The sequence below is a fragment of the Perca fluviatilis genome, chromosome 5 (genome assembly GCF_010015445.1).
Source record: "Perca fluviatilis chromosome 5, GENO_Pfluv_1.0, whole genome shotgun sequence".
Taxonomy (NCBI): Eukaryota; Metazoa; Chordata; class Actinopteri; order Perciformes; family Percidae; genus Perca; species Perca fluviatilis.
The window spans coordinates 23,407,518-23,434,129 of NC_053116.1; the positions used below are offsets into that span (position 1 = coordinate 23,407,518).

At 39.8% G+C, this 26,612-nt stretch overlaps 1 protein-coding gene across 1 annotated transcript in view; it reads left to right on the top strand.

Moving 5' to 3' along the window:
- Window positions 1-26,612, top strand: part of rerea (arginine-glutamic acid dipeptide (RE) repeats a) — a 91,808-nt gene that overhangs the window by 53,560 nt on the left and 11,636 nt on the right. Inside the window, exons 5-11 of the mRNA XM_039800436.1 lie at window positions 745-841; window positions 2,555-2,659; window positions 7,079-7,127; window positions 7,936-8,060; window positions 9,562-9,661; window positions 10,387-10,485; window positions 18,700-18,780. Of these exons, the coding sequence (XP_039656370.1) occupies window positions 745-841; window positions 2,555-2,659; window positions 7,079-7,127; window positions 7,936-8,060; window positions 9,562-9,661; window positions 10,387-10,485; window positions 18,700-18,780 (656 nt within the window). The remainder of the gene's footprint in view (window positions 1-744; window positions 842-2,554; window positions 2,660-7,078; window positions 7,128-7,935; window positions 8,061-9,561; window positions 9,662-10,386; window positions 10,486-18,699; window positions 18,781-26,612) is intronic.

A 26,612-nucleotide genomic window follows, 5' to 3' on the forward strand; every position in this document is an offset into this window, starting at 1 on the left:
CACACACACACACACACACACACACACACACACACACAATATGTGTGTATGTATGTATATATGTATGTGTGTGTGTATATATGTGTATATATATATATATATATATATATATATATATATACTGTGTGAAAATAGCTTTCTAACAGACAACAAATGCATATCTTAGATCTAATTAAACAGTCATGCTGTTTTCCCTTTCTACAACAATCCAAGTATCACTTGTGTCAGAGGGAAGGCTTTAGTTAGGGTACGTCATTAAGGTTATCAACCAAATACCCTGTATGCTGTTCCCTCCAGAAACAGCTCCAGTGCAGTTCAGTGCTCCTCTATCTGCTGTCTGTCCTTGCAGCAGGGATTTAGGATTATTAGAATTGATGTCACAAGGCCGGAGCGCAGTGGCCACAGCACGCCACAACTCAGGTCATTAGTCAACGACGAGTGCCAGCCCTTCTTGGTGCTGCTTATGCGTCTTAACCCCCGCAAGGGTCATTTCACTTGAGAACTAAACATTATGTACTCTCCTCAGGGGGCCGCACATTATTGGCTTTATTGAATTATGTGGCATAATATTGACCTCTGCAGAGGCACTTGTTACTTACCCAGAAACGTGCTCTTGATTTTCATTAATACCTAAGCTACTTTTTCTCTGTTCCCTCTTTGTCATAGATGAATGAGTTGGGTTGTATTTAGCATAATATATCATGTAAATATGTATTTAGTACAACTGTGTTTCTTTCCCCCCAGACTCTGGCCGGGAGCTGGTCATTACAGACCCAGTGGTCAGGAGTCGAGAACTCTTTATCTCTGACTATGTGGACACTTATCATGCTGCTGCTCTCAGGTAAACAAATGTCAACACACAAATATCTACATGCACACACACAAAGATGGGGTTTTTAGAAACTTAGCAGCGGTAGAAAATAAAAGCACTCAATGTCCACCCCCTAAATATCCAGTAACATTGCGGCTGCTGTGATTGCAATACTTGGATCTATAACACAGTATCGCCATTACAAAACACCACAAATAAAAGCTGTGTGGTGTTTTGTTTCATTTTCATACTGAGTTAAAAGTGAACAATCCCAGTGCTGTGGCCATGAAAATTCCTTATTTAACTGAAGTTTTATTTGTGTTACCATATGGAAAACTCTGGCACTTTTTGTGCCGTGATTTAGGTTTGCAAAGGAATCTATATGTTTATAATTCTATTTCATACATTTTTTTTATTACTGTCACCACTTTTCTGCTATCATACCAAAAATTAATCCTGTAAGCAAATACTGTTCTTATATACTCCAACAGACTAATGACAAACACCATCTGTGTTTTATGGTTACACCACTATTGTAAAATACTCGCCTGCTGTGATCCAGGTTCAGGAGACAGAAGAATGACTCTTACTACAATGTTTCTGTATTTTTCTGAACAGTGGCAACATGGTAATAGTTCTACATTACTGCTGTGTTTCTGATTCTTCAGCTGTCCATGAATCAACTTTAAAAGAAATCACAGCAATTGTTCTGTTAATTTAAGAGCTATACCATGCTTTACTGCTGTGAGCAGGTGCTGTAAAAATAGTCCAGATGTGTAAAGATGCAAAGCCATAAATGAGACCCACGCCTCAGGCTGTCTTGCATTAAAACGCTGATTGAAATGGCTGTGGATCAACTCCCCCATACACACACCTGTCAGAACATGAGCCTCTAGAACAAAACTTATGGCACTCCACTCTGTCTGTGCTTGATGTAAGCAGAAAGGAATACAGGCTTAATCATTTTCTTGGTCTGAAATCAGATATTCTGTGTTCATTCTGTGTTCCTGCCTTTGCCTTTTTATTCATTTCTGTCTGAGCACCTCTTGCACTTCCCCTTTTAACCAAAACCATATGTGAGCAGCGCAGCGGCGGGCAGTCAAAGCAATGTCTCCCTGAAACCACTGATTTCAGGGCAAATTAGCTGCAACTTCTTTCACAGAGCACCCTTTGATTTCACTTATGTTCCAGGCTTTAGATAAACGAGATGGAATTCCAGTGGGATGCTGTAACGCCGCAGCTCTCCCAAGACAGCCCTCCTTAGCACCCTTTAATCTTTTCAGAGGGAGGAAGATACTGTTTCTCTGCAAGGCAGCCCAGTGCCATATGACCATAATATCAGTTATTTAGAGAGAGCCAGACAGCAGGGTGCTTGAAACAGGAAATGGAATCAAGATGTGGTCAGAGCCTAGGCCCTCTCCGCTTATGGTGGGGTAATCGTGTCGGGAGGGAGACGCACAGGTTGAATTCTTGTGCACATCTCTGCAGCGTCTGTCTCTCTCGCCTCAGCTGCAGCAGACGAGCCAGGACTGACATGTTCAGCTGGTGTTTTATAGAACCTGATGTCTCACCGCCAAGTCAGCAGGCCCTGACAGGCACTATACCTGCTGCTGTATTTGTCACCTCGGATAGATGAACACCCCAAGAGCTTCTAATTAGGGCTACATCTGCTCCTGCTAGGCCAGGGTATCACTTTGGCATATAGTTGTGTTTGTCTAATAAAGCCTGTCTTCTCTCTCACAGGGGGAAATGCAACATTTCCCATTTCTCCGACATTTTTGCTGCCAGGGAGTTCAAAGCCCGCATCGACTCCTTTTTCTATATCCTCGGATATAACCCAGAGACCAGGTGAGGAGCTTTCAGTCCAGTCAATTCCACTGATAGTCTCATTCGTTATTCTCCCACAGGCTACATATGTTGGGTCAACTCTATAACAATTCTTATTAAAATAGGGCTGCAACCAACTATTATTTTCTTCATTAATCAATCATTTTTCGTCTATAAAATGTCTAAAAATAGTTAAAAATCACCATCACACATTCTTGAACCAAGATTATGTCTTCAAAATTCACAAACCCCAAAATATTCAGTTGACTGTCACATGAGAAAGAAAAGCAGCTCACAATTGGAAGGCTATAACTAGGTAATGTTTAGCATTATTATATTATTACTTAACAATTAACAATTATAACTCAAACAATTAAATTGATTATCAGTATAGAATAATAGAAGACGATAATCTTCTATCCATTTGACTAATCGCCTAATTGTTTCAGCTATAATTCAAAGTTTATGGGTAGGTTCAATTTTATAAAAACAAATACCATAGGCATTAGTTACAACTGAGCAGTGTACTGATATACAATTGTATGGGAGTTTTTTATTATGCAATATCACAAAAGTTACCATATAATACATCCCTAGTTGGACTAAATAGTGTTTGATGGCACAAATAGGCAGATTTCAAAGTTATAGATATCAAGTATTTAGTCAAATATATTGGGATATTTGCTTTTTTCAGTATCACTCAGTAGTAGCATTAATATTATTACAATACATGCACTTTTTAGGACAAGTGTCATTTTTCTCAATTTAATTACTTATTTTTTTGCTTCAGTGCACAAAGAATGGTCCTAATGTGGCGTAATTATGGGGAATGAGCTGAGGAAACCCCAATGGCTTTATAGGTGTTAGGGCGTTTGTTGATATTTGTCAAATTACACTTTAAGTTTTAATTACTGATCTTTTAAGTTAACATTAAGATTACAAAGGAAAAATCTACAAGAAGTTCATTGATGGTATTTTGAATCACTTGTCTGATTAGGATGAAAGGCCTTTTACACACATTTCCTTCATTTTGCGTACAGTAGTTAATAATACATTTCATTCCATTTCCTACTACTTTCTCACTATCCACCTTACTGGGGCGGCGGGGGCGGCCATCTTTAATGTTATTAGTAACACCTGTGCTTTTCCCTGCTATGACAAGTCAAAATGTCTGCTGTGAAAAACCTTTCCACTAAGACCTCTCATATTCATATGTACATTTTATACTATATTGTGTTATTATTTTTGTGTGTTATATTGTATATTATATGATAGTGTCCATTTCATTCCTTGTGTCCACATGTATGCCATTTCATATTTTTAATGCACTGTGTCCATAATCTTCTCCATGTTCTTCACTGCCATCCAAACTCATTATTTATATCCACTTCTCCTTTCCTTTCTTCGTTTCCTTCTTTCTCACTGCTATTCTTTAATTTTTTATCATTGTTTATTAAAAAAAAAAAAAAAAAAAAAACTTTAATAATAATAATAATATTTTTATCGTGCCATTCCGTATGTTATTGTATTCTTATATTTTAGATGTACTGTATGCTATTCTGTGTATTTGTTTGACATTCTCTATTACACAGATATTAATGTTTCCCCACAGTTGTGATGTTGGTGTTGATATGCTGAATTTCTGTGTATTTTTTTTTCGTTTGCTCACTATGTGTGTTGGTCCCTCCATATTTCTGTGCTTCATTCCTGTGTGGCTGTTTATTTTGTGTCCCTTTCTTCAGGCTATTCTTTCCACTCCCTCTCTCTTTGAGACATATTTGATGAATTCCATATCCATGCGTGTCTGTCTGTCTACCTGCCTGTGTGTCTGTGTGTGTGTGTGTCCGGTTCTGGTTCTCCATTTTGTCTTAGGTCTTGATGTCTCATGGTGTCGATTCAGTCCGGGGGGTGTTATTCTCGTGCTTTCTTGTACCGTTGTTGTCTGGTCCATCTGTGTGTGTGATGTTCTCTCTCACTGTCGTTATTGTCTGTTTCTGTCGTGCCTGGTCTGTGTTGCTGTTCATTGTGTCTCTACGTTATGTCCACCTTTGTGTGTCTGTTTTTCCTGTGTGTTCATCCATGTGTGTCATGTGTCTGTTCTGTGTCGGGTGTCTACACTACTCCTGTGGTCCTCTGTTGTCTGTTTTGCTGTGTGTCAGTGTGCTGCGCACTGTGGTGTGTATGTGTATATGTGTGTGTATATCATTTATGTATATGTATGTTGTTCTCTTCTTCTGTGTTTTTATTTTTTTTATTTGTGTGTGTGTATATATATATGTGTATGTGTATGTATATATATGTATGTGTGTGTGTGTGTATATATATATATATGTATGTGTGTATATATATGTATATATATATATGTATATATGTATATATTATATGTATATGTATATATATATATATGTGTGTGTATATATATATATATGTGTGTATATATATATATGTGTATATATGTATATGTATTTGTTTTGTCTAAGCTTGTTATTATTTGGCAAGACTGTGTGCTAATGCTGAGTTATATCTGAACTTTTTTGTATAACAACTGGGCATGTTTTGCATTGTTCATTGTGCTATACAATATGCTTTGGGCAGCTAATTAGAAAAAAAGAAAGAAACATTACAAGTATTATAACTAATAACCTTTAGATAATGATTGTTGTTTTTCTTTCTTATCTACATTAAGAATCAGAAAATTAAAAGACTGAGCTTCTGAGACATTTCTTTTTCCAGATTTGTCTGCATGAAAAAACTATGAACATGGGTTCTTTCATGGACATATTAGTATTACTAACATAGCCCTAATTTTCATCACATGCTTGTCAGTACTTTGCTTGTTCTGTTTAAGTATACCTGCAGTCTTTATGGAAAATCCTGAGAGCTTCCTGCTTCGATACATCTGTATTCTGCCTCCTCTCTCAGGACCTGTGCAGCATTCCATCTGAATGTCAATCGTCTGCTCTCAGGATTTGCCTGAGTAAAACAGGGCTGTCTTCAGATGCAGTTCTTATTCTGGTGCACAGGTCCTCATTTGTCATCCTTACAGCCTCCTGCCAAACGGACCTGGCCGACTGCACATTGTCAGGAACACGTTTGTAGAACTTCTTCTCAGCAGGAACACGGACCAGATTCACATTCACTTAGTAGACTACATGCAGACATGTATTTGTTACATTCAGCATTGTAGATATAAAGTATATTTGTAGTAAGTATTTACTATGCACAGTCTGTTTGTAAAAAGCAGGATAATGTATTTTTTTTGTTTCAAGCTTCATTAGTTATTAACTAGTTCTACGCTACTTACTAGAAATAACTATTTCAAAACTTGCAGTAAAATAATGGCACAAGAAACACTGCTTAAAGTAGCATTTGAGTGTAAGGAAACCTTTCAAATCTAATCTGAAGTGCTGATGATGCAGGGAACTACATTTAGTTTGTCTTATCTGCTGAGAATATTTGTAACAAAATGAAATTAAGTATGTTGACATGTTCTGGAGCCGCAGACTGTCCTGTCAGTCCATTTGGCCTGTGCTAATATCATCTGTGCCAGTGCTTCTGTCAGCCATAGTTCATAACCGTATGGATTACTCCTCTAATCGCTCTCTCCTGGCCGAGAGGAGGTGGAGGTCTGTTTAAGAAGGGGAAAGGGGAGTTGGGTCAAATATGTACCCGTCATAGTGTTTTGTGGTTGGAGGACTGTAAAGAGACCGGAGGGCTGTGGCCTCCCCGGTTTCCGCCAGGTCTCCGTGATGGAGTGCAAGCTTCTCTGGGTGCAAATCACGCTGACAGATTCTGGGCCGCCCCGCGCTCGGGTGTATGAAAATTGGCGCTGTTACCTAGGCAACGGAGGGAAAGGCTTTTCAAAAGGAACATCTTGTCATTTTCTTTAATCCACTGCAGCTGGAGATTCGGAAGACTATTATTAAATTGCAGTTGCTATGGCTACCAACATTTGTACCAGCAGCCGTTTTAGAGGCGGTCTCCCTGCATATCCAGAGCCAGCCAGCTCTCCCCCCCTCCTCCTCCTTTTAGGGGAGTCTGTTTTATTGCTGCATCCACAATATCAGGCCTGTAAATGTGCTCTGCTCAGCTTGCTGTGCAGGAGCAGTCGACCAGGAATATTCTCCTGAAATCTTTATGCGCTTTTCAGAATAAAATACTATGTACTTTTCTCATATGCCTGTAAAGACTTCCACAATAGAGAGTACAGACCTTGTCCCCCTCAAACTGTATTTAATCTTGTCCTGGTCATGAATTGTTAGTTTATTTACATTTTCTTTTGAAGCTTCAGTCAGTCAGGATACCCAGTTATGACTTTGTAGTTTGTGCAGTTGTTTAGCTGATTAAACAGGCACAGTGCCGACAGGTTTCTTTCAGCTAGCTTTGACATGTTGCCAAGTAAATATTTTGTTTCAATCTGCTCTCTTTGTCTCTTCTCAGGCGATTAAACAGCACACAAGGGGAAATCCGAGTGGGACCCAGTCACCAAGTAAGTCATTGTACAGCTCACATCACCCAGCTGTTGACTTGAGAGACTTCTCTTGTGTTGGTACAAGTTTTTTTCCACATTGGAAACCGCATGCCGCCTCTTTATTAAACAATTGTCTTGTATGTGTGGATTTCATTACCTCTTACCTGATAGATGCCATTTAGTCTGATTCATGGTATCACATGTCGTTTTAAGATGAAGGAGCATAATAACAATTTGCCATTCAGCTTTACCACAATTTCTCCCAAACAAAAGCTGCTGATTACAAGCTAGTTGGGTTTGCATGCAATGCTGTTCTCACTAGACGGATAATTGTTTAAAATGCAGCACATCTAAAACTTTCTATCTAAATGTTAAAACAAAAATACAACAATACAATTTTATCAGGCAGTGAAGCCAGTGTGTGGAATCAAGATCCGTTAAATTCAACATGTGCAATTTAAATCGAAGTTTGCATTAAGTTTGCATGATAATTCACAGTAACATAACGCATCTGCTGTGTGTTACACACACACACATACATTTATATACATATAAACTTGCTATCAGTAAGTTATTGATGTTAACACCAAATTAAGGGAGGATCTGCTCCATCTTTATAAAAAAAAAAAGTCATCTGAGTACTGCAGGTCTGTGTTGTGTTAAGATATTGAATCATTGTGACTGTAACTTGTCCTTGCTGTCCCCACCCCGTCACTCGGTGAAAAGTTGATGACAGGGGGTTGCAAGCTGCTATTTTTTTTCAAGCATGCTTGCTATTTGTAGTGTGACACCATCTGTCCCTCTCCTTCTCCCTGGACCTAATTAGGCCAAGCTCCCTGAGCTGCAGCCTTTCCCCTCTCCTGGTGGCCAGGCCGTGACCGAGAACGAGGAGCTGGTCTGGATGCCAGGGGTCAATGACTGTGATCTTCTCATGTACCTCAGAGCCGCAAGGTGAGCCCAAAGAAAGGCAGGAGTTCAGAGCTGGCAGGGCTGCAAGCTCTATCCTACTAGTTCAAGGGAAGACTCTCACCAGTGTGGTTAAATATGTAACCCCATACTGCCCTTTGCTTTCACTGTATTTGATGCATACATATCAAGGTATCAAAGACTCACCATCAGTAGAAATAAAAGCACCTACAGGACACCAGTGGCTTCCTCTCTCCACCATTAACCTGTTTCTGTACCCAAAATCTGTCAAACCAATGTCTAAATTTGTGTCATCTCAAGAGTGGTATATTAATGCTACCTAATGTTACACTTTATCAGGTGTTGTATCATGGGAATAAAATCATTCATCATGTTCCCTGAGATGTTTTTGCAGTGAAAGTGATATGTGTTAACGGGTTTCTGTGTTATGTTGTAGTCAGGGGCCACAGTGTAATTAATCACAATCTGTCACTGTGACAGACAGTGTTGTAGAAATTCCATCAAAATCTATATTTATCCATCAGATTTGTTTTCATAGTGCCAACTTTACATAGACCCCTGTTATATATATATATATATATATATATATATATATATATATATATATATAACATACATACTGTGCATTATAGCTTGTTAAATGTCAAAGCCCTGCTCAGTAAAAAATGTTAAAAGAATTTTCAGGGAATATCAAATGTACTTTTTTTAAGGACAACAAAACATTGCATTGACTGCTGTGTAGTAAAGATGGTTATTAAAGATGCCTCTTTCATGCCTCATAAGTTTATGAGAAATGCAATTTACTGCAGCGTGGGCATGGAGAAGAGACCTAGAGCAATTACTTTATTTCAACTGCCACTTTTTTTAATTTTTTCAATTTAATTGATTAAACATTTGATCTATAAAACGTCAGAAAACTGACTGAGAAAATCAGAATATCTCGAAGCCCAAGGTGACGTCATTAAAGGTTTTGTCTGACCAACAGTCCGAAACCCCAAATTATTCAATTCTATCATGTAGATGACCTGGAAATGCAGCAAATTCTCAAATTTGAGAATCTGGAAGCATTAAATGTTTGTCATTTTTACTCTAAAAATGACAATCAATCAATTATCAAAATAGTTGTCAATTAGTTTTCTGTCGAAGGACTGCTCATTTAACGGACTAATGTTGCATTTCTACTCCATTCATTACCAAACTAGCTAGTTTAGCTTTATGAAGAACACATTTTGACTTGCTTTTCCTAAACCCGTCTAATTTTAATTGAATGAAGTTATGTGAGTATCCATTGTTGTCATTAATAGTTTTGTTTATCTGTGTACATGAATGATGCCTGAACTTTGAAAGTTTGGTAAATGAGGAGAACATCTGTAAGGTGACCCCTACTTATAGACATGTTTCATCTCTACTGTGTCCGTGAGACATGATTTTTTTTTTTTTTAAATACCTACATGGACATTAAAGTCAGTTAAGGGATATAGAAAGAGCTCTGTTTTAATGTTGAGTTCATGTGTTGTGTCCACAGGAGCATGGCTGCCTTTGCAGGGATGTGCGACGGAGGCTCAACAGAAGACGGGTGTTTAGCAGCCTCTCGAGATGACACTACATTAAATGCACTTAACACTGTAAGTAGCCACACAAAATGTCTTAACACTAGAAAACAAGTGAACATGTAATAGAAAAAAACAAAACATAAAATGTTATGTTTGAATTGCATGTTATTTTAGCTATGATGCAGCTCTGCACTGATGGGCAATGATAAGACCCCTGAGCCAGTAGAGTAGCCCCCTTTAGTAAACCCAGCCACAGAGGCTTACAATGCATAATGCGTAATGAGAGATTTGTCTGTCACATTGACAATGAATACCAAGGAATCAAGCACAAGAAAGAGATTAGAATCATCATAAACAGGGCATTTATATTCCGACTCTATAAACTGGAAAATTAACATAGCCGGCAGGTCATTGTCTCTTGACCTTCCTCTCTATTTGCAATTCCAATGAGTAATGCTTGTTTATTCTCAGAGGAAGAGCTCCAGTGCTGCCTGTTTCACCCAATTGAATGTGACACAGGGCTTAAAGCTGCACGGTGATTGCCTTTGTCACTGCGTTGTGTATTTCCAGGCTGGTTGTTGAATCTTTGCACACCATTCTCTCTGATGCTCTAGATCTCGAGTAAAAGGTTCATCCACTCCTGGATGTAAAATCTGTTTGGAATACAAATCCGCTCAATACAGTGTGTCACTACAGCTCAATAAGCCCCTCTTGTGTCACTGCAGAGAACCTTAGTAAATGTTAATATAATTATATATCAGAATTATGAGCTTATATTTTGTTGTGGTTGTCCTCAGCTTCACGAGAGCAGCTACGATGCAGGAAAAGCTCTCCAGCGTCTGGTGAAGAAGCCTGTACCCAAACTGATAGAGAAGTGCTGGTCTGAGGATGAAGTGGTAAGAGAACCTTTCTTTTTAATTTGGAAATACATTATCAAAGATATCTTGCTTGACAAATACTTGTTTAAAGGACACAAGTTGGCATACACAACAAATTAATTTATTGGATATGTTCTTTGTGTGGGTACCTGCTGTCTATCAGAGCTTGGTTTGTGTCTTTAGAGGGAGCTGTTGAGAGAGAGAGAGAGAGAGAGAGAGAGAGAGAGAGAGAGAGAGAGAGTTAAAACAGGGCTCTTGGCCCAGTCTCACAAGACATCAGTAAAAACACTTGTCAGTTTCCAGCTCCTCCAAGGCCCAAGAGCAGCTGCATCCTGTTTATCACCCGCAGAATAAATCTTGAGTGTGGAAGTCTGGCAAGGGAGAAAAATTGAGGGCTGGTAATGTTAGCCTCCATTTGAATTTAGATGTGAATTTCACCACAGCTGTTGAAGGGCTGGAATCAGAAAATGGCAGCCCTTCTCCCTGATCAAATAGCACATCATGAACAGGTAGAAGGGAGGAATGGGGGCGACCTCTAGCTCACCCAGTAAGTGCGTGTGCCCCGTGTAGGCTGAGGCCTTTGCAGTGGCCCGGGTTCGAATCTGACCCGCGGCCCTTTGCTGCGTGTCATCCCCCATCTCTCTCCCATCTTTCCTGTCTATCCATTGTCACTCTGAAATAAAAGGGGAAAAAGGCTCAAATAAAGGGGAAAAAGGATCCATCACTAAAATGCTTCTGTGTTAGTTTTTCCTCCTCCTCTGTTAATCATCCTTTTTCCACTTTGATGTTGTTTGGTAAAGCTGAAGCTTGGCAGTCTTTTTTTGAGCTTTAAACCCGGCAGCTCGGATCCAGTGTGGAAGTGAATGGGTCTATTTGTCTTGTAATTGAACGTGGTGGGCACATTCGAATAAAGCTAGAGCTCACGGCAGGACCATAGCGAATCGCAACAGATTAAGTCGGGCATCCTTTTGGGGATTAGTTATGAGTTTGCCTTTTTTTATGCATGCACCAAGCCTGACTGCTGTGCGAAGATGATCGGAGTGGGGGCTATGCATGTTGATGGGAGGCTTTAGCCACACTCCACCACAGCAGGTCTACCACAGACCACTTGTCAAAGAAGCACAGTGGGGGTCGACAATAGAAGCTGTAAATAACTCAATTCAGACAATAATGCGATCAACTTCAGTAATTCACTTTTGGCTTTTTTTTTTTTTTTTTTAACCAAGAAAAATGTTGCTTTACAGTATAATTTTATCTGTGATGATATACCCTTATATATTCTCGGAATCTGAATGACGATTTCGATATGTGGACGTTTAAAAAATCTGATAAGGATATATCGGCCGATAGTAATTTATTTTAACAAACGCATAATATAAAGGATCAACCTTGATACAGATCCTTTACATTTGTTTTTTTAATAGAATTGTGACTACGTCACCTCATACTTAGCGGGACATTTTACAGTATAAAAATAAACGTCGGTGCCCTCTGGTGTACAAATATATGAAACTATCTAAATTACCTCAAACCTAGTTTGGCATTTCTGTACTGCAACTACTTGTTGCTTATCAGCCGACATATACACAAATACTGATATAATGGCCTGACCGATTTTATTGGTCTGGCTGTATACCACAACAACGTTTACATGTACAGATTACTTATTATCAAATTCATGGTAAATACAATGACCTGTGGGGGTGCCCTGGTAGTTCACCTGGTTGAGCGTGCGCCCCATGTACTAATGCTCAGTCCTTATTGCAGTGGCCCAGGTTCGAGTCATCCCCCATCTCTCTCCCCCCTTTCCTGTCTTAACTGAACTGTCCTGTCAAATAAAGGCCAAAAAAAACAACCTTTATGAACTAAGAAACTAGGCTTGCTTAAAACTTAGCCAAAATATTTTTGTTAACATGCGATCATCATATTATTACAATATTATTTTACTCAAAAGACGATAACATTTTATTTAATTGCCCAATCCTGGTCATTTAGTAATTTGTAAACTGTTATCATGCAGTGTTCAGGTTGATGTTCAGTGTCCTGCCCTGCTGCTCTTAATTTATTTATCACCCTTTCTTCCCCTCTCCTCTTCCTTCTTATCCCCTCTAGGACTAGCTTCATTATTCCTGCCTGCTCTTTCCCCCCACCCCTGCATTCTTTTAGAGATGTGAATAAAAGTGACAGTGGGGGCCGCTAAAATGACAGAATCAGCCTGTCTGCAGGGTCACTTGTCACCCTCCCCTTCCCCCTTTGACCTCCTAGCTGTTGTGTGATTTAACCACACAGAAAAGGAAAAAATGTAATCTGTTTTTATGGCAGTCAGACGTGGAATAGTCCTCTGCGTTTTCTAAAGTCTGAGAGAGGCAATCCCACTGCACCACTTATTTGTGTGTGTGTGTGTGTGTGTGTGTGTGTGTGTGTGTGTGTGTGTGTGTGTGTGTGTGTGTGTGTGTGTGTGTGTGTGTGTGTGTGTGTGTGTGTGTGTGTGTGTGTGTGTGTGTGTGTGTGTGTGTGTGTGTGTGTGTGTGTGCGTGCGTGCGTGCGTGCGTGCGTGCGTGCGTGCGTGCGTGCGTGCGTGCGTGCGTGCGTGCGTGCGTGCGTGCGTTTTATCAGTGGCATATCAATGCTCACCGCCCACACAGAACTCTCTTCCTATCCTTTGTATTGTGCGATAGTCTTGACGGCAAAAATAAACTCGTTTTTAAACGGGAACATAAAGCACTTCAAGTGAAAAGCATACAGGTTGTTTCTTTTTGTTGCCATTACATGTTTCTCCACTGGTACCTTATTAGGAATTAGCAATAATGTTACAACACTTGAGTATCTTAATAACCACTTGTTGAACAGCATGAAACCACAAATAGCTGCCAGGATATGATTTTTAACAGTGGGAACAACTTCTGCTTTTTAGATCAGAAATAATCCTGTTACAGATCGTTTTAGTTGTCTCTTGGGCTGCAGTTGGCCACTTGTGACACTTTCTGGGTAACTACGGACACATGTTTCAAATTAAAATGCTTGCACACGTTCCACGTTATGAAATAAAGTTATGGCTCAAAGATTGGAGAATCCCTAAAGTGGTAAATCCAGTTGAGTTAATATTGACGATGTGATTATTTATTTATTTATTAGTTGGAAAGACAACATTGGAAAAACAAGAAGCTACACAGAACACAGGCATCACTTTTGTTGCAGTATTATTTTTACCTTTTACTCTTTATGAAAATCGGTTATTTATGATTTATTCTATAGTTGTAAAATGTGTTATTATATACAGATGCCATTATAAACATAATCACCCACCTGTTTCCACTACCCAGATTCTCTTTATTCACAGTATTATGACGGGATTGAGTGTCAGAAAGTTTTTTTTTTATTATTATTATACATAGTCTCCAACCCAGCAAAGCCCTCCCATGTCCAGTTATAATTATGAAAATAGTTCAATTAAGTTAATAAACTGTGAAAAAGAATACGTTTAAAAAAGAATAAACAAGATATGCATTTAAATATAACGTATATATTTATACAACAAATACATATCTAGTATCTCACATAAATATTAGACCTTAAATTCTCACCTAGCCTTAGATCCATTGCTTTTGTCTGCTGTATAGCGATCTTAAGCTATAATTTGCCTCTGTAAATCTAAGGATTTTATTCTAAAAGTTATTATTTGGCTACATTGCATCTCAATAAAATCCAAAGTACAGTCCGTACTACGTCATCTGTACCTGCAGACTTGGTGAAGGTCATCAAAGGATTCTTGCCCTCTCCCACTTGATGTAATGAAATTGTCACTTCACATGACGCTGCTGTCATTCCTGATTGTAAATAAGTGGTGTTAATAATGCATAAGCCAACAGGAGGTGCCATATAAACAATCGGAAGCAGCAGCAGTCGTGCTGTGTGTCGCCATGTCAGAGACAGAGAGGCTGATCTATGGCTGCTGTGGGGCGGCAGGTCTATTCCTCAGCCAGCTGCGCTGTGCCGCGGCTTATCTCCGGCTGCGTCTTCAGCTGATGGATGACTGGAGCAGGCAGCCGACAGCTCTGAGGCAGGAGGGTAGGGAGGAACACGAGGGAAGGGAGAGAGTAGCGGCCTCCCAGTGGTTGAACACAAGCCTACAGACAGAAGACACTCTGCCCAACCAAAAACACCACAGGTGGATAAAACGCAACATGCCCTGCTGCAGGCTGTGGATTATTTCAAAGTTAGATGAGCAGCTGTACTTTGGTGGTTCTCGTCTGCAGAGGGAGCTCTGTCTCTTACACCAAAGATTTAGTGTCAACAGTGCATTTTATCACCCTTATGGCACAGTGCCTGCAATGCTTTTTAGGGTTGTTTAGTAACTAAATAGCAGGCAGGATGGGTGTGTGCTGGAATTTCCTGTCACCTTTTGTGTCAGTTCAAGCGAGAGGAAGCAGAAGACGTTACTTTGCCTACTAAGAGTTGGCAGAATATCTCTGTGTTTCTTTGGTAAATGTAAAAACGGGCTTTTCATCTGTAAAAGTATTTTCTAGATTATAGTGTTTTTAAGAAGGGTTTCTAATCAAAGGGTATATCTTTATGAACATCTACATCGATTTTTCTAAACATAGATTGTACTGTATGTATAGCGTCAGTGCAAAGAGGATGTGGGTAGTCTAGTGTCTATAAATGCGGTCTCCCCCTCTCTTCGTCAAGCATGTTGTGATTTCCTTTCTGCACACCGGGGCAAATCTTAGATGATATTTCATAACAGACAGCCGTGTTTTTTTCCGCTTTGGCTTGCTGACTGACTGCCCTCGGCCCTTCGGGTTTATACAATGCAGGCTTTGAAAGGTCAGCTTTTAACAACAAGTCAAGTATAATGACTCCATATTGAGTTAAAGGGGTTTGTTTGCTGTTGGACAATCTTGCGTCACTGTTTTCATGGAATGACATTTAGCAGGAATTATGTTCCATGTGTGAGTCTGCGCCCTGTTGATCATAATGATACCATCTTTGTGCATATGTCTGCATTATCTTTACCAGTTTTACAACTCCCAACAATTAACTCTCAAGCAGGAAGTGCGCACACAAACAATGGCCTATTGAATCTTTTTTTTAAAACATTCTCCTCCTCCTTTTATATGTCTCCTCTCCAGCCTCACAATAGTGCTCTGTTAGTCTCCGAGGGGAAACTTGGGGCGGGTGAAAAGCGCCAGCTCTCTGGAACACACTAGCAGAGAGAAGCCTGTTGTTTCTACACAGCGGATGGCCATTTGGTGGCGCTTCCACCCAGCCGCCCCTCCTTCTCCTCTCTCTCTTTCTTTCTCTCTCTCTCTCCCTCTCTCTCTCTCTGTGGCTTGCTTGCTCTGGCCCCATCAACCCCTCCTCCACCGCTGTGTTGCCAAGCAACGCAGGGCTGGAGCAATCGGAGCAGGGGCAGAGCGATTCAGGGAGCAGATTGGCGGATGATTTATTAGCTGGGCTGGAGAGCAGTGAGCTCAGGCAGCTGAAATGGAGCCTTAAACTGGAGCCGACATGCAGAGAGGGGAGGAGGGAGCCAGCAAGAGAAAGAAAACGGAAGGGAGGAGGGAGAGGGGGGAGGAGAGAGGGAGTATGGACACAGCTCCTCTATGGAGACGGACAGCCAGACTGTGTAAATAGTACAGTTGGGGAGCATAATTAAGGTGACATAATTAGGACAGACACGCAGGCTGCACGGGCAGGTCTAATTATTGATTAATCCTGCTGTAGTACTACGATGCAGGAAATCTCAATCCAAACTTTTTTCCTTGTGTGGTCCCTCAGTGGTAAAACCAAACTCAATTTGATCAGAATCCCCCTCAGTCTTTAAAAAATCGAAGACCTACTTCTTCTGAGAGTACTTACTCACCTTTAATGCTCTTTCTTACTCTCTATATCTCTCCATCCAAAAGTCATTTTCGAGGCACATGTCACTTGTGTCAGGTGGAACACGGAGCTGAGTGTAGAGGCACATCTTTTGCCTTGGAAAAAAACTGCCAAATAAATAAATGTAACAGATTTTTATCACTGCAGGTCCACAGCCTCAGGTAAAGACGTAGCACTCTCACCTTAGAAAATAAACACATAATTGAAATGTATCCTACCTCATCATCAGGACTAACTCTGCTTCAGGCTTCAACTATTCTTGCATCCTCTTGAAATTTTGCAGTTTTGTTTCCACAAATATTTTTGAAGCTTGAATTTCATCTGAATATTTACCTAGTTTTGTCATCGCCTGTCAAACAAGCCCTGTAATGTTGATCCTCTGAATCTCTGCATTGGCGTTCCACTGGTCATATGTAGCTCTGATGAAGTTTGACTGACAGTCCAAATGGTAATCTGCTCTTAACCCTCGAGTGGTTGGAGATGGGTTTCAGATGGTGGGGGCTTGTGTTGGAGACGGCTCCATCTACTGGCTAATCAACCGCTACACCTTGACTGATTAATGCAAATTAACTGCTGTCTCATGTCACTGATGAGGACGGGCTCTATTTGTTCAGCTGTCAGCTCTTTTACATCTAGCTTTTGATCCTCTTATGTTTGATTATTTTGTCTGGTGTAACTCAGACCTTGTACTTAACAATATTTTGTTCCTCACAGAAGTTTGTCTGCGTAATGGAGATAAATACAGCCATTCATTTCTGTTGTTGAGATAGGTCTGTCCTTGCCTGTAATTTTCCCTGCTAAAAGACAGTTGTGTTTTGCAGCTGGCTGTGTTACTTCTGTAAATTTGACCTTTGTTCCCCTCCAAAATCTGGGTATGTAAACAATCTGTGGTTACATAACATACTGTACATGGCATGGAAAATGAACTCCTGGTACTCAGGAAAGACTCCATGTCTGGTTTTCCTTCTCACTTGTCTCGTTCCACCATGTCCGAGACCTTTCTCCACACAAATTGTATCAGCCTGCGTCCCCTCTCGCGCTGGCAGCTAGTTGAGTTTGTGCCTCTGCGTGCGTGCTCACCCCAAAGCTCTGAATGCATTTAAAGAACTGCTGTCATTTCTATTTCAGTAAAGTAGGCGGCTTTGGTGTAGTTTCAGTACAAACAGTGGCCTGGCTTTTCCTTTGTGGGGGTGAGACATGAAGCCTGCTGGTGCCGTGTCTAAAGGAACGAGAACAGGCTGAAATGAGCGCCGTGCTGAACACTAACATGAGGCACAGGACTCCACTCCAGGTTTTCCAGCCTGCTGCGAACCAGAGGCTCTCTTGCAGAAAGATCACATGTAAAGCCTTCCCCTTTGTAGTGGAAGAGCAGAGAGTGACAAGCTATTTCTTGCTTGTAAAAGAAAAGGGGAAAAACAAGCAGTGTACCGTCAGAGACAGTGTGGATTTGCCCCTTAATTTTTCCTTTACCTGTGGTTGGACGTAGAGATTTGTGCCGTGCTCCCTGAGGACTTTTCCCTGCTTTTTGCTGGAGTTACTTGGTTGAAACGGTTGGCTGAGATCACTGAGGAACAGGGCTCGCCTCTGGAACAAGAAAGTAAATCTGTTTGGTTGTCTGCTTCGCTGGTTATGAATGTTTTCAGCCTCCGCTTTTAATGGCTTGCGGTCTGTGGCTCTTAAAGGAGAAGAAATACATTTAGGTTGTTCAGCTTTTTGGTATTTATTTGTTTTTCAGATGTTGTTTCTGTGCTCATTGAGGTGGGGTGGTATGTTCACATTGAGTTTACATGTCAGATTAAATCTGATGTTATGATGTAACAATATCTGTCATCATGTCGTTCATTTCCATTCACTCATTTAAGGGAAAATTTGTCGATTTAAAATTTTTGAATTTTATATGCTTTTAAAAATTGTCAAAATGTACAGACAAAAATCGAAACTGTCAGCCATGCACAGTGCATGCAAGTTCAGGCTTTGACTTTAAACTTAAACTTTTCATCAACAACACGTTGCAACAACATGCATACTGTCAAGTATGTTTTCATACTAATTATATATTTTTTAACTGTTTTCTCTCCACATGAAAAGACATTCTGAGCTTCTTACCCTGCCTTATTTGTCATTTCCTCTCTCGTTTTGCTTTGACATGGCTGTGTTTTTTTCCCGGACTTTAAACAGCGACAGAGATTTGTAGATACACATCAAACCTCCCCAACCACAACCGAGCAAAATGAAAACAATGTTTTTTGTCATGGTGTTAGCCTGTAACTTTATGTGGTCGCAGTTAAGCTGACTTCACGGATACTAACTAGTTTTCTCTCCCTCTCTTTCTCTGTGAAAAAAATGCAGAAGCGCTTCATTAAAGGGTTGAGACAGTTCGGCAAAAACTTCTTCAGGATCCGGAAAGAGCTGCTGCCCAACAAAGAAACGGTAAGACAATCTAATTCTCTCTATACTGTTGAACTTTTTCAGTGTGTGCCATTTATTTTATAATACTGAAACATATAAAATGAGGCTCCTACCTAATGGAAAGTGTGAGCAATATTTAACATTTTTAGTGTGATAATTTGAGCTTGGCTGTTTATCAACCACAGGCCTTATTGATAAGAAGTACATGCTGTCTGCCAACAACTGTATGCAGAATTGTCAGACCTCCCTTCAGGCTGTCTGAAAAATAAAAACATTGTTATACCTGAGAAGACAAAAGGCTAAATGTGCTTTAAAGATTGCCACTGATACCTTACAACTGACATGCTAAACATTAATTAGCACCTTTTGTTAGCAAGTTGTACAGATGTGATGGGAGCCACTGTGTTTATAGCACATCTCAGGTCGGAAGAGCAGCCTGCTTTATCTCATGTTTGTGTGTTACAGCAGCACTTAAGATTTTTTAGTTTTTTACATTTTCACCAACTTTCAGAGTAGATGCAACATAATGCCTTCCAACAAAGATTAAAAAGCAGGTTACGATGGGAGCCTATTTAAGTGAACATCAAACAAGCTGTAATATTTTTTTTTTTTTTTTTTTTAAAGGAAAAAATTTCATTTAGGGTCTCAAAGTGGTGAATTGAAGTTGAATGAGACGGAACACGTCTTTCTTTTAAAGGCCCAATTCATTATTTAAATTAGAGCTATGTTCATATTCAAAGAATTTGAGTTTTTTTGTTTATTCCTCAAATGATCATAGCTGAAAATACAGGCTCCTTTGTTTGCTGACATCACTGGTGTCAGCAATCCTTCAACAGCATCAGAAAATATTAATAACTTAGATTTTGTTGCTGTCAAGTATGAGTCATTGTAGGCACCTAAAAGTGAAAGTAGGTTCCAAATTTGTATTTTGAATTTGGCGTTTGAGTTGATTATTGTGCCTTTAACTATCTTGAGGAGTATATTTATAATATGTGTTGTTATTACATTTTACCTCATCTTTCTTGGTAAGATTACTGACAACATTTTAATTAAAGGAAACAAATTGATTTTATATCTGCCGAGCTTTGAGGAACTGTTGTAATGTGGTGTTTGTGTACACGGTCAGAAGGATGTCAGAGTTTCCTTTCTCTGTGTGTGGGTGTGCGCATGCGTCAATGTTTAAATTAGTACTGCACATAACTTGTTTCATGGTACAAATGGACTAACGATGATAAGCAACACTTAAACTAATGTGATCATTATGTTGAACCAAAACGTAGTAACCACATAGACTTTGTGTTGTTCCTCTTTAAAATGGCTTTTACTATAATCTTAATCTAATTATATCTCCACAAGGAAAACTGATTTGTTTTGTATCTCGACTATAAAGGGAACATGCTGTACATGTGCATTTGCTTCAAAGTCCTCCACACCTTTGACTTAGCTGTTAAATTATTCTTAGATATGCATTTTGATTCATAAAGCAGTGCAGACCTTGCTGTTTCTGTGAGGCTGCTTCTGCTGGAAGTGTGCCGCCACAGTGCTGACACAGACATCAAAGGAAATCAAAGGTGTTTGTCATACTTCTCAACACGTAATTTCCTTGTCTGCTGTGAGCTGAGGATATGTCAGCCCTGCTTCTTACAGCCCCTACATATCATGTCGTATGTTTTACTTCATAACTCTTTAGTCTCAACTCCTTTGTGCTACATTTTGTATTCCTCAAAACCAATTTGGACCTCTTGAATAAGAGATTAAAGTGTACGAACAGAGGTTTCTTCAATTATGTTTACTGGTTTTGAAATATACGACTAGTCTATTTGATTAGCTATAAAGGAGGTATTAATGTATTTCAACCTGGAGGGGGAGTCTTCTTGGCAGGAGAGGTAATAGACCTCCAGGATCTAGGCCTGCCACCACCACTGAGCAGAGAGAGATTAATTTCCCCCTCCAAATGGAAAATAAACTGCCCTTTAAACATGTGAAAAGAGGATAAAATGACTGGGAGAGCACGGGGAGGATAGCAGCGACCGGAGGAGAAAGGGTAATTTTTATTTTGCTCACTATAGCCCCTGAAAAGCCTGGGTTGTCGCACAGGAAAAAATAAACTTTGTTTATGATTGAACTTGCTTTTGTGCTGTAAGACTGAAGTTGAGCGAGTGCCAGTTAATACCCCGAGAAAAAGCTCCATTTATTTTCTACCTTACCAAATCTATGGAACATGAGCACGACAAGATATATTAGATTTTCCTATTATCTCCAGTAACAGGCACGTATTTCTGTCGTTCCACTTGCATGCAAAGCCATCGAAAAAGAAGCATGTTGCAGAAATGAGGGTGTTCCTGCCCTGAGTTCTGGTCGGACAACTGTTGTTGAGCCAGAGTGCAGAGCATAAAGCCCTTGGGCTGATATCCAGAGGTCCAGTACAGCGTGTCTGCCCCTCACCGTTCCTCCCACTAGCCCCTATTAGCCGCGCTGCCCCTGAAGTGCCAGCGCGGCTCAAACACCCAGTGCCAAGGGTAAGCACCCAGCCCTGTGTAAACACACCAGGCCTGACTAGCACTCAGGAATGCTTTATATAAAGTCACATAAAGGCCCAGAGGGGGAAGTGGGTGTGTCGTCTGACCGTCTGCAACTAGCTTTGCTGCTGCCACCATTTCCTTCACTCCAGAGAGGACGTCATGGAACATGAGCTTGCTGCTTCCAGTGTTTAAACAACTAAATATGCTGAAATGGCAGATCACAGATAACTCTGCTCCTGATATTTTGATTGGAGGGTTTTTCATAAAAATGTGGTTTTAGGGGATATCAACTCTCAGTATTTGCTGAACAGATTTGTATCAACTATAGCTCTGTTTGCTGCCAAACAGATACAATTGACAGTTGAAAATTCGATCAAATTAAAGCGTTTTGTCCAATTTCCATACATGACTGAACCCAAACCATTTCATTGGTGGGAAAAGGTACTGCAGTTAACTTTAAAATTAAATGTGAAGCTATTAATGTGCAAATAAGAACATAACTAGAACTTGATTATTTTAGGGATAATATGCATCACGGAGTAAAACAAACTGAAAAATTAACTCATGGCTAAAACTGTATTTAGTACAGCTTGTGTCTTTGTTTCCTATGAGAGAAATTATAAATTGCATGAAAATACAAGTCATTTATTTACTTGTATCCGTTACATATCAGTGTTCTGTGTATTTATTGATCATAAAAATGTTTCACAATAAAACATAGGGCAACCATAATCTAATAAACTAGATTAGGGCTGCAGCTATCGATTATTTTAGTAATCAAGTATTCTACCGATTATTCCATTGATTAATCGGATAAGAAATACTTTTGTTTTATTGAAGAGCAATAATATACAATAGTTTGGTTTAATTTTTAGAAAAAGCTAAATTTGTATTGCCTACATTGCTTACAATATCTCTCAAAAAAACATTAAGTGCATTTAAGTGCCATATTACATTGTTTTTAAAGAAAACCTTTTCTGGAATGCAATAACAACCTAAAACTAAGGCGTACATTAAACATATATAAACATTACCTTAAGTTGTGCAACTTAACTTACAAGTTTCAACCTGAGACTGATCTGTATATAGGCCTATAAGTATATATTAGTTATACTCAACCTTTTTTCATTAATATATTTGATTACAATACTACACAGCTCTGTTACACTTATGCTAGTAGATCATTGATCAGATGTTGAGAAAATGGTGCGCAACAATCGGCTGTTCTTCCGAAGGGATAGTCAACAAGTCGGCTCTTTAGATCAAATTGTGATCACCACTACGTATTTTCTTGCCTTTGTTTTTGGTAGTTGTTGTGTTTGGTGTAGTTTCATCGTCCATACGACTCTGGTTTACTTTTGTCGGGTCTGCTTCGATTAAGTTAGACTCAATGTTTTCTGTTGAGATGCTAAAGCATTGACGTCATGCTATTATTGTGGTAAGCTAGTTTGATTTTGCAGTAGACACACTGTACAGAGTTTTCGTTTTAATTATGTTTGAACTGATTCCAAACTTTGGACACTTTCTGTAGTTTTCTCCAGCCTGTCTCTTCTCTTAGCCCTTCACTATTTACGCTCTTTCTTCATTTTGTAATTTGCGCCGTCAGTCTTCATGGCATGTGTGTTAGCACCGATGTGCGACAATAATAATCATCCATGCGGAAACCCCGTGAGCGATACAACGTTGGTAACATTGATTAAACGAAGCTTCGAGGCAAATCATTTTGCATTGAGGATTTTTAGTAATCGAATTATTCGAGTTACTCAAGGAATCGTTTTGACCCTAAACTAGATGAAGCAAAGAAAAACAATTTTTGTGTTTTTGGTTTGTGTTACAGTCACAAGTCAAACAAGTGTCCTCAGATAGCAAATAGTTTGATTACAACAGCTGGGCAAGTAGCAGCAATTGAAACATAAAAACTTAAATTCCCAGTTTGTGTTTGTTGTTACTTTTTGATTGTGGCAGGTGACCGAACAGTACAGGGCACAAAAGTAACTGTGACTGTAGAGCATGTTATAATTTTAAAATGCATATACTGCTTGTCTCGACACTCGGATCAACCAGGAGGTGATGTGCTAAGCGGCTCTTGCAGCATCTTGTACTCTGGGAAAAAAGAGAGCACTCTGCCTCCCCAGGCTCTGTCATTTACAGGATGGCCAACAGGAGAACAGTGTTCTCAACACAACCTCACAGCAGATGTTTGCCCTGGTACAATCTGTACAAATGTCAAATTAATTCATTGCCATCTCCTTAGCTCAGCAGCCAGAACCTTGGGGATGACTTTGATTATAAATACTTTGGTTCAAACACTAATTAAACCAGCTACAAACTACAGGGGCTTGGTCCAGTTGGCAGCAGCTGTCAGTAGTGTGACAGAACAGCTTTCGTGTTTGGTTAATGATATAACTTCTTTAGGCATTGAAATCGCTGTCGGCTGACGGAAGCTCAACCAGCACATATTGATGTTCTTTTAGCAGACCGCAGGCAATTTAACACGGCAGAGTGTGGGCAAAATCTTTTTTCCACCTAATAGATGGAGCCAGAGCGAGCCAGAGCTCCCTGTGTAATTGAGTTCTTTGGTAAGCTTCATGTTGTGGTTTTTGGGGACTAGCTTATCAGCAGAACACGCAGGATCGACCCTCCAGCAAAAAGGCACTGTTGCCATCCAATCTGCTTTCATAGGCAAAAGCGCTTACAGCAGGAAAAACACTAAGAGTGCTGATTCTTCAGCATGTGCATCCCTGACCTGTGAAAGCAGAGCTTATTCAGTCATTCTCCAGCAGAAAGGCACTTCGCAGCAGGGATTGGCTGTCTATTTAACTGCCTTTCACATGCACCCTGCTCCACCAGCCAAGGTCCTTTTTACTATTCACTCACCAAAAGTCTAAAGAAAGAGAAAATCGTAATAGCGCTTTTTTTTTTTTTTTTTTTAAATGTAATCTGTATTCTATGAAGATAAATCAATTACAGATTAAACATTAATAGGAATGCTGTCAAAAGACTCAAAATAAATAAACATTTAATTTTTTTCTTCACTTTGGGACTGGTCAAATGGCCCTGCAGGCATCACAAATACACTTCTGAACTGCTCAACCACATAAGCATTTACAAAGTTACCCCCTACAGTTGCAGTCAGCATGAAGATGATAAAAAAAGTCAAGCACCACTCACTGAAACGATGCATTGTACAACCTATCATGGCTGATGAAAAATACCAAGTCCAGGGGTCAAGCACATACATAATTAAACCCTCGTTTGATTTAGCTTAGAGAAATACATCCCCCTTCACCTCACCGAAATGAATCAGCAAGCAGTCCAGCTGCAGACTGTGGAGGAAGCAGGAGGAGCACAGGTTCATGCTGCACTAATGGATGTTTACACAACTCACTATCAGCCACCAGAACCCAGAAATCACATGCTCCCTGCGCACTGCCTTGATTTTTATTTTGCAGAGATTTTTATTTGCAGAGTGATTTTTTATTTATTTTTTTATTTTTTTATTTGTTTTAGGGTTGTGGTTGGTTTCGATGTCGATTGTCCATTGTTATCCTCTGCTGGCTCTTTATTCCTCCCTCTCGGCTCTCCTCCACTATTGGCCCTCCCCCTTCTCAGCTCTCCCCTGTTCTCTCCTCCTTCCCCTGCTCTTGCCAGTAACGGCCTTAACCGTTTGGCTTCATGTCAAAGCAGGGGCCTTTTGTGGCTCTGTCACAAATCTGCCAGGAAAAACAGAAACCATCTGTTCAGGCCTGGGCCTGAGAGGGGATGAGGGTGTAAATACACAAGTTTAGCCCTCACCCTCAGCCCTGCCCACGCACACAGGACCACCGAGCCCAGTGTAGGATACCCTGCACTCCCACCCACAATTAAACTGTACTCTACAGAGGTTTCATGGCTAAACTAAACCTTATTTAGTCTTATAAGATGGTTTACAACTCGGTCACTGAGTAGAAAACCTGTTGAATTCTGTTACAAAAAAAAATCACTTGCCATTACTGAAATCTCAATTTATTTGAATGATCATTTCTACATATTCATATTAATAAGTATAAAATTGTATTTCTTGCAGCAAAGGTCTTGTATACAATATTTCAGATATTACTCTAAAGAGCTCAGATTATTTCAAAATTAATTTATGCTAATTACAAGTGATTTGCACAAGATTTGCACAATGGATGAAAAACTTGTTTCTCAGCAAAACATTGCTCTACATAATCTTGAACTCCACATCCATCTCTCTCTCTCACACACACACATACACACACACACACACACACACACACGTATGTAGACAACCATTTTAAGTGGCAATAACCGGAATTGAAGCCCTGAGTGTCGTGATAGGAGGGTAAGCCCTTTCCTTGTCGGATAATCCACTGGCCAGAAAGCTCCTGCAGATGGAAGCAGTCTAAAAGGCCTTATAATACTGAGCTTATGTTGTCACTATCTCATGTACTGCGGAGCGGCAGCACACTCTGTACCACTCTGCAGTGATTTAGTGGACTGGGGGGAAATGATGGTGCGTAGGCCGCGGCCAATCTAGATTTCTATTTCAAGTATTTCCATGAATTTTTAGCGGGTACCTGTGACCTGTTTTAAATGCAAGTTCATGGAATAGTTTCTGTTTTACTTTCATCTTAATTTTATAAAGAAATGGCAAATTTACTCAGAAGCCTCAAATAGTACAAACAAACTCGCTGGCTAAACACCCAATCATAGAGAAAGGAACACAAGGTAATGAAAGTTTAGTGTGCTGTGGGCATGTGGCAGCATAACAAAGTGACTTTGATAGGGAAAAGTACACAGTCAGTGTGAGAGATCGGACGTATTTGACTTCAGGGGGACACAATTGAACGTGCAGGCAGGCTGAGAGAGAGGTAATCTGTCAATCTCCCTTTGACACTAATTTACAGCACAAAGCATCTCTCAACCACATGCCATGTTTATGTTCAACTGCACTTCAATCAAAATAAATCATATACTGTATAACTCCACTACACATTGAATGTTTTGCCTGTGATGTCTTGCGTACATCAATCCTTCCTTTGTCAATGTGACTGGATTCAAAATTTGTATTCATGAACTGTAAAGATAAAATATAACAAACATTACAAAGAGTTATCCTTTTTTGCAGTATGCACATTTCTTCTTGTTTTTTTTGTTTTTTTACCAGCAATAACTTATTTTCAAAATAATCTTGATAAAGCTGCTTCTTTTGTTGTCCCCTTTCCATTCACATCCGGCTGCACCAGCTCATCGGTGCACCTGTTCATTCCTGTTCAAAAGCCCAAGTTAATGTTTTCATTAGCCCCTGCCTAATGTAATGGTACTTGA